The sequence below is a fragment of the Vidua macroura genome, chromosome 7 (genome assembly GCF_024509145.1).
Source record: "Vidua macroura isolate BioBank_ID:100142 chromosome 7, ASM2450914v1, whole genome shotgun sequence".
NCBI lineage: Eukaryota > Metazoa > Chordata > Aves > Passeriformes > Viduidae > Vidua > Vidua macroura.
Genome location: NC_071577.1, coordinates 19656589 through 19666061, shown reverse-complemented (window position 1 = coordinate 19666061; position 9473 = coordinate 19656589). Strand labels below are relative to the sequence as shown.

Below are 9473 nucleotides of genomic sequence, written 5' to 3'. Positions count from 1 at the left end.
GAAACACTGCCCCAGGAATGCACCTCCCTGACGTTTGTGAAGCTGCAAGGATGATTTGCCAGCTTGCTGGGGCAAAGCAGGGAGGGGGACACAGTCACTGGGCTGGAAGCCTGGGGACACACGGCCTGAGCAGGGCTGTCCCTGCCCACAGCCAGCACCACGGGGCAACAGCACCAATAAAGTGCCAGGAGGTGTTCAGCAAAGTGAGCCCAGCTGCAGTGCTGCCACTCCAGCTGCAAGCCTGTTCTGTGGGAAAGGAGGGAAGGAAAATACAGCTTACAGCACGGCATCTCCAAAGCAGCCACTCTGCCATACAGAGTCCTTGACAGGACCTGTGGGCTGGGAAGAGATCAGCACGAACTTGGGTGAGAAAAGGCAGATGGAAAACTGCAGCAGGTAAGAAACGATCCTATAAAACAACTGTGGCAATTCTACCAATCTTTACAGGGCTGGACATAGTCAACAAAAGAACAAATAGATATGAAGTTAAGAAGACAGTACTTCTACATTTTATCTAATACATTAATCCACACAGAAAGGCCAAACCTGCTTCCCGTATGTTATTAGGAAATTCCTATTAGGACAGAAAACTGTATTTTATACCTGAAGTATCTATGATACAAATAGTCTTCAAAAGTTAAATTTCGCTGCTTTTTATGCTTCTTAATGGTTTGAAATGTCGCATCTTGGGGTCCCCAAGCACATCACCTCGCTATTGCTATTGATTCTGCCAAAAGCCAACAGCAGTAAGCCCTTGCCTACAGCATTGCTTTTATTTGACCAGGAACATACCTTTAAAAGTGAACCTCCTTATCACACCTCTTCACATACACTCACACACTCCCTGCCTGCTCTGCACAGCACAGGACTCTCACAACAGGCAAACTGGCTGCTCCTCGGGTATCTTAGAGCAAACTGGTTCTCTTGAACCTAAAGTGGAAACTGCCCCTGTAATTCCTCACAGGAGCAGCCTGCCACCAGCCCAAGCAGCCCCTCAAATACCACAGGAGCACCAGGTCCCCCAGCCAAGTGCTTCACTCTTCAGATCTACTCCTACAGAGTAAACCTGAGAGGCAGTGCAGGCACAGCCACTTTGACTGACATCTCCATATCACTTTGGGGCACTCTCTTTTGGAAGCTTGGAGGCTGGTAGCAGCCTTTTCCCTGTTCCACTAGTGTTTGTTTAATCCCAGAAACATGCCATCAATGCCACTGAGGAACGCCAAGTCAAGAGGAAGGGTTGGTATTCCTCCTCCCTTGCAGCTCTCTCTGTATTTTGGAAGACCAGTGCCTACAATGTTTTTCATCCTCCAGCTGGAGAAACAACATGTCTCCTACCCACTGCCACCAAGCCAGTGGCAGTAAAAAGTGTGCAGACAGATTTCACGGGTTTTTTCTTAAATAGCGAATGTGAGTAGGATGGATACATTGCACCTGGAGTAGCCTGTGCAGGTAGAACTGCAAAATAATTTGTGGTTAGCTTTGTTTTAAATTGTGATTTAACTTGAGTGCTTTAAATTTGCTACATATATCTACAAGTTTTAAGGAGTTGTACATCTTGAATGCATAAACCCACTAAGAAGAAACATGGGCTGCACATATTTAACACGGCAGTTGTCACAAATCACTGGTGATAGAAATAACAGCTTATCAGATAATTCTTTCTTTTAATAAAATTTATGATTATTCTGGAATAATTTATTTGCTTCAGTAGTTAAAAGAACCTAGTTAAACAGCTGAAGAGATAACTATTCAAGCAAATTAATAAACTGAAACATAAAACATTACAGAATATATATTTTTTTAAATTGTGGTAAACATTTTAAGTTCATTTTCTATATTCAGGATATTGTAGTAACTTCAAAGAACCCTGTCTACCACAAACAACTTAGTTTGATTTTTAATTATCTGTATTTTTAGAACAGGGAGGTATTATGAAGTACACGCAATGAAATAGAAACAATTCAGGACCATGGGAGTATTTTGGAAACCAGAACAAATTTCAGTCAGGACAAGAGAACATGTTTCAGTGGGTATTAGTGCAGTAAAGAGGTTACTTCTCTTTCAGCAGCACACATACTCCACTTCTCAGACACCTTTCATTGTGTCTAAAACCCAGCATGAGCCCTTCTCTGGTACTAGCACCTCGCTGACTTCCAAGAGAAACAGGTAGGCTCTGTCTTCTTTTGGATTTGACTTCTAACACAAGATTTAATGGTCCTAATCATTTCTCAACTATGTAACATCAAAATAACACCAGGAATAAATACTAATTGTACCAGGGAGATGATACAAAAGAGAATTTCAAGGATTCCAAAACATCTGAAGCCCTAATTTCTCTGCTCTACAATACTGTCCCTGCTTCTGCCACCATGAAAACAGGAGATGCTCTTTAGAACAGAATCAACAACGACGAGTTGAAGTCATCTGCCCTCCCTCTTTCTCTCTGGTGCAATTAAAGGCATGATGCCAACAACAAGGCTCATGGCTCTGGCTGACGCATGTCTCACTCTCCCAGAAAGGAGCAATGAGGCTCAAAGGCAGCATCTCGAGGGAATGTCTCGGAGCAGGATGTGGCCAGCACTCCCAGTGCCCTACACACAGCGGGGGTGAGCCGGTGGCACAGCTCGGGAAATTTATCCCGAGTTCACAGCTAGGGAATTTATCACCAGGGCACAAGAGGCGTGGCACACCAACATGACACAGGTAACAACAGCATCTCTCCCAGCCTCAGCCCCACTGAACCTGTAGCCGAAACCCCCAGCACACAGGCACTCAGACAAAGCCAGGCTGTTTTAAACACACTAAACATACTGTGAGAAAGGGCAGCTCTACACCTCACATTCAAAGAACAAACTTGGTTTTATTTTGCCAACACCTTATTTTTCTGTTACCCAGAGTGACCAGCTCTCCTTCGTGGTTAAAAAGTAAAGAGGTAAAAAGGTATTCCCAGCTGCAACCTCATTTCAGCAGAACAACTTACCTGTCCAGCACAGTGTGACCTCTTCCTTCACAGCACTATCTGTGTCACTCTCCATTGGCCTCAAAACCAGACCTGAGAGGACAATGCACATCATCAGGTACTACAGCTCCAGCCTGATTTATTAAAGGCAAGAGTGAAATACTCTTTCAAAATCATTTGAATGAAAAAGCTTCAGTCTCATAGATAACATGATTTTTCTACATATATTTCCTCTCTCTAGTAAAAATAATTTATGCTACCATCATTATTATCCTTAGGATCATCTTTCAGTGAATGTCCATCTACAAATTCATTAACTTTTTTGAGACAAATCATTGGCATCCTAATCTTGTGATTCCCATGAAAGACTCACTTTCAAGATACAATTGCAGCTGCCCCACACTGCCAGTTACTGTATCATACACGTCTTAAAATTCTGTAATCAGCATCCACCAGGTGCCGTATCGCATTCAGCACACCACAGTCAGTCAATACAGACATCCCCAAACACACCAAGGCTGGTTTTGTCAAATGTTTTATTGAGTGTAGACATCTGGAGTACTGTAAAACATGCATTATCTGTAGATTCAAAAGGAGCAAGCCACATTGTCCTCACTGTCAAACGTGTCAGGCTTGGCATACATGATGGAGATTAATGAAGTATCATGAGAGTAATATGGTTCCCAAAAAGCTTCTACAATTTGGAGTAGGGTCTTAATCGTTTGAAATGCAAAGCTGTTCACATTTAGTGAACTTGCGTGTTTGCTGGAGGTGCCATATTTTAATTCAAAACAAATAAGAATAATTTCACTGGGGGGAAGGGAGGTTTCCCTAGGTAGAAACTGTATGCTTTTGGTTTCCAGATATTCCAATTCCAAATAAAAATTCATATGCTTTTTGAAGCAGAACAGTTCATTTCTGAGCTAACAGATCAGGTATTCATTTCTTCTTGGGTTGTTGAGGTGTATTAAATTTAAAGAAGATGATATCTCCATCCTCCACTACGTAATTTCTGCCTTGTTGTCTGTATTTTCCAGCAGCCTATAAATGGAACAGACAAAAGGAAAATTGGTTACTTCATTAGACATTTTATAGTATTTTCAAATGGCAATTATTTAAATACATTTTGGTAAAGAGATGGTAATACTTCAGCTTCAGATTTTGACAGTCACAATACTTCTCAGTTTGACATCACTTGGTTTGATATATATATATAAAATATATATAAAAGTAATTTAGCCTCCACTGGATCTGTAGTGCTTAAAATGCACCTGGCATTACATAGTGGTAGAGCCTGGCAAGATAAAGGACACTAAAACAGTTCCATTTTATTTTTCTTTTTTCAATTTGGCTTTATTTTCCTTCATCTGGAAGCCCTGCAGGCGGCAAACACTGGTGGCAGGAATGTAAAGCATTGTTGCTGGAACGGGCGGCCAGCATCGGTCTGTGCCACGGCTCCCGGCTTCCCGAGCCGCTGGACACGAGGGTCCTGTCCCCACTGACCATGGGGACACCCTGCAAAAGCCACAGCCGCGCCTGACTTGCGCTGCGAGTGGGGCTCTCTTGTCGGCTTGCACCCACGTAATGAAGGGCTGGGGAGCACAAAATGCAGGCTCAGATCTTCTGTAAGAAATTCCCTTTAGAAGGCATTTGCTTCAGAAGGGCAGACAGCAGAGCAGATAGGCTGTGAAACCAGGATACAGGAAAAGGCATATGGACCAAAGACATGAAAAGAAAATTCGTTATTAAAATGCTGAACTTGAGGAGAGCAGAAAATAGGCAAGGAATCTATTAAATATCAGTACTTTCTGCATTACAATTTATTACTCTATTTTTCTACTGTTATCTCATCGTAATTAAACCCAGTATTCCAGAGGCTGTGGCATTAGGCCTGACAGGCTGGGCGGGAGGTGGTCTGCGGAAGCATTTATCTTGAAAAGTGCCTACAATATGGAAAAGTTGAGAGCTTCTGCTTTAGTTCAATAACCATTCCTGTTTTGAAGTTTTCTCTTGCAGGAGAAAGTGCTTCCATGCAAGACCTCACTGTGCCATTATTCTCAATGACACTATCACAGTGGTGGCATGCTAAGATCCCATTACAGGAAAGCTGTTAACTAATGACCTTAGTTGCTGTAGAACAGATCAGATTAATGGTACACAGTTAACTCAGACACCTTTCTTTCACAAAACCTGCTCTGTAAAGCAACCCATTTCCCCATATTGCTGCCTAGAAATTCAGAGGCTCGATAACCTTGTTGCTGCCATACCTTATTTAAATGTGGTTCCCAGTGATGCTAGCCTATGGAAAACTGCAGCTAAGATAGCCCTGACAATAAATATATACTGAAATAGTAATTGACCTTACCCCACATGACATTATTGATACGTAAGAAATAGTACTTTGCAAATGTTTTCCTACTTCTTTCCCCTGGAAATCTGTTTAGACTGTAAAAGGTTTCCTTTTAAGTTCTTTCCTTTGAAGATCCTAATAATGCTTAAAGTCAAGAGTAATTAGACAAATTGATGGCATAAATACTAATAAAACAGTGCTGTAAAAATCATCAGAAGACATAAACTACAGGCACAGGTACAGAAACATTTTACAGTTGAATACATTAATTACTCACAAATATTTGTAAAAAAACTGTCTGCCACAAAGTAACACAACATATTTTTTTAGCACAGTAGTGCACACTATCAGTGTGGCATAGACTTCTTTAATTAAATACATTTTGATACACTCATGTAAGTTTATGTATTTTTGTTACCAGTTTACAGTTAATTAAAAGTGACAGTGTTCCTTTAAATTCTCTAGAGACCATTTAATCCATTTCCATTGCTATCAGAAACACTGGTTGAAAAAATCAATACCCATTTGTGAATCTTGAGTATGTATTAAACAAGACACGTCTAACCAGTTCATTTGCACTTGAAAGCAGCCATCTGTAGAAGCCAGCTTTGCCTAAGCAGATATGATTGCTAATAATGTGATATCCCCGTAGACTACAAAGCCCACACAGAGCTATTCAGTGTATAGTTCACAGCACTGGCATTAAATTAGTTATGCTGTACTGGTGTTAAACACACACAAAATCAAACTTAAAAATCGATCAACTTGATAACATACAAAGCAAGCAACTCCCATTACCACTGTTATTTAAGATGACTCCTATAAAAGCACCTAAATTTAATTTTGAAATTTACCAGCAATATAAAAGCAATTAGCATTGTCTATGGCATGAAACATTATATTAAATGCAAATTAGAAGAGACCAGTGTCATATTAGAGGAATATGACACTTTATTCTAAGAACAAGGTTTTTTCCCAACCTTGACTTTAAAACTGAGTAACAAATGCAAATCTGCTTGTTTTACAGCTACATCATAACAATAAAAATTTCATCATTAAATATGATTTGAGCATGGAAGTTTGATTTTTAGAATCTCACATTGTGAAAAGCAAATAAAAATATGCAAGCAAAATACTGATTAATTTAATAGGTGTTAACTGATGCAGCCTCTCAGGGAAAACACTCATAATTTGAGCATCAGAAACTGATGGTGGCAAAATTTGAATCTGTTATGTAAAGTGGTTTCTGACTGCAGAATATCAGATTTATTTATAGCTGTGGCTTCCCTTTACAACTACAACTCTACTTCCCTTTTCATAAAGCAGTTCACATGCCGCAATGAACCAATTATATGGGATTTTTTTCCCTCACTTCCTGGGGTTCAAACAAATCTATTAAAGTCCCGCTGCTCAGTATGATCTTCCTTAGTGATACCACTGAGAATAGGCTGAATTTGAAATCATAGTTTTGCATACCTTTCAAGCTATCATATAGCAAACAATAAAGCTGAACCTTTTAAATTCTTTAACACATTATTGTGTGTAGAAACCTTCAAATACTGAGATTGAGTAAATCAAACTAATGTGCTTTGTAATTGCAATTTCATAAAATACGAATCTTAAGAAAATGTCAAAATGCCAAACGAGAAATCAAATGCATATGAAATAAAGGTACATTTTTTCTGCTTAAAGAAAAAGGAAATAATGCATTAGCAATGCAGAGAAGAACAGCTTTCGTTATGACATTTTTTGCCATGTACAAGTTCATTTCATACTTAATAACATCAAATCAGATATAATTTGTCAGCTCTAAAAGGGCACAACTTTGGGCACCTGAGCAGTCTCTGCCCTCTAGTGTTGAGAAAGCAGATGAACTCTTCTCAACACAAGTGTTACCACAAAGAAGAGTAGGCTCAAGGAGAAAAGTTTTCCATTAAATATCTTTACTGTCTATTCAGCACATAGTAGCCACCCTGAATGACCAAAGTAAGGCATGGCATTTTTGACTGAGACATCAAAGGGCAATTGAATAAAATATGAAATGGTCAATTTTAAGATCCTAATTATGCTTATCAGAGCCTAGAAATGGAACCCACTAATCCTGAAAGAAGGGTACAATATTATAATCTATTTCTTAACCATTTGCATCTGAAATTTTTAATACCTTTATTCAAAACAAGATGACACATTTTTAGAAGAAACAGATTTTTCTATGTTTCATGTTTCCTTTTAGAAGTGATTCAAAAAACTCTCACCATAAAAATCTGATTTTTCAAAATCAAGTCAGTTTTAAAGCTTATTAAATTCTGAACATAAATATGTAAACAGAGAGAAAAACACTCCAACACATTAGCATAACATTTAGTCTTAATGCTGACATGTAGTCCATGCACTGCTATATCCTGGGTACTGAAATACTGCATTCCTGTCCAGTAAGTTGGTACATTTGAACTCTTTCTTAAGTAAAAGATGAAAATGGATTTTGGTCTATTGCTAGAGGTGACTGAAGAGTCACTTAGCATTAAGAACTTTTTTCCAGTGAAAATTCAAATTTGAAATGGAAGAATGGCACATTTGGAGGGAGAAGAAAAAGTGGGGAGCTCACCTTAACAGCAGCCTCTGAACCTCCTTCTTTAAAGTCTTCATATTTCATTACTTCAGCCATAATGAATCCCTTTTCAAAATCTGTGTGAATCTTCCCTGCTGCCTGAGGAGCCTTCGTCCCTTTCTGTCAAAGGAAAGACAAGAAAATTAATTGCATTTAAGAAGATTGATTGCAGGAAAGAGGTTTCTCCTTTTTTATATGCTTTAAGGTTCTGCTGAAACTTTGTTTCGTATCAGCTAAAATGCCACATATGCAGCTGGGCGATCCTCAATACTGGGACACAGACAGCGCCTTCACCACAGATAAACCAGCCGACATTAAAGAACAGCAGCTTTGTTTTTCCTAATAGGTATCAACAGCACTATTGATTTTAGAAGCTATGACTGTGTTTTGTTGTGAGATTTGCTTCAACCCCCCGAGCTTTCTACACAGAAAGTGAGGAAGATAAAGATTTTTAAATAACTTTAAAATCTGAATTACTCAAGACTTTTACTTGCATCCAAATAATTTCAATTAAAGCTAACATGCATAGCGAACAATGTTTGCAATGAGAAATTATGTATGGATGTTAAGCCGAACACATTAGCTTATTTTTATTTCAGAATAATTTTAGTATGTTTGATATAGAACAAACTGAGTATTCTTACCAAAACATCAACAACTGAATCACTAAAAACTAAAAATCACAGACAACTATACAAAAATGTAAGTTTATACAATAGAGGAGAATGCATTATAGCTGCATGCTTTAAATTACAAGGACATACATTCTATGCACACACAACCATGGAGAGAAATTTGAGCAATAATGGTGACCTAAAGGCTGCTTAATAAAGCATGTTAAAGTGCTAAGGAGTCTGACACTGTAAAGCACAGTTTTTACAATAAAAGATGTATTGGGTTAATATGGCTACTCACTGATGCTTACCTGACTAAGTATCTTTGCACATTAAATCAAAGATACTCACAATCAGTCTTAAGATAAACCAGCTTTCAAATTCTCTAATAAAGAGCAAGCACTTTTCCTGCTGAAAACAGTGGAATTTCACAATATGCTTTTAAAAACTATGGCAAGAATCAGAACAACAAAATTCTGCTTTTATGTTATTTTGGTCACTGTTTCAGGGACTTCAGCAACCAGTTATCGTGTAAACAGAGATGAGAAGAAAAAGCTAAAAAAACTCCACACATGCTTTTAAGAAAATAAGTTTAACATGCTAGAACACAAACATCTGTATACACAAACATCCGTAGCAGTACTATTAAAAATATAAATTTACAGGAAATTATGTTGATTAATGAAAACAAATTAATTCCAGTAAATGAAATTAAATACAGCACTGAAACTCATTGCACAGCCTTAAATACACTGATGGAAAAACAGAAGCTCAAAGACTGAACTGCACCTCCAAAAGTTGATATGGTTGTAATTTTTAAGGTAAGAGTTTGCAGCTGTACACATTCCAAAATATTTTTTCTATATTGATCTTTATATTACAACATATTTACATTCAAAGGCAAACCACTACAGCTCAGCTCTTACTGTCCTCGGGGAA

The 9473-nt window shown here is 38.4% G+C and overlaps 1 protein-coding gene across 2 annotated transcripts in view; it reads right to left on the bottom strand.

Annotated features, from left to right (window-relative positions):
• Window positions 1-3481: 3481 nt before the first annotated feature.
• Window positions 3482-9473, bottom strand: part of OLA1 (Obg like ATPase 1) — a 94229-nt gene continuing 88237 nt past the window's right edge. For both annotated transcript variants that reach the window (XM_053982844.1, XM_053982845.1), the window contains 2 exons: window positions 7918-8040; window positions 3482-4003 (listed from right to left, as the gene is read on the bottom strand). In XM_053982844.1, coding sequence (XP_053838819.1) covers window positions 3902-4003; window positions 7918-8040 — 225 coding nt within the window. In that variant the 3' untranslated portion in view covers window positions 3482-3901. The remainder of the gene's footprint in view (window positions 4004-7917; window positions 8041-9473) is intronic.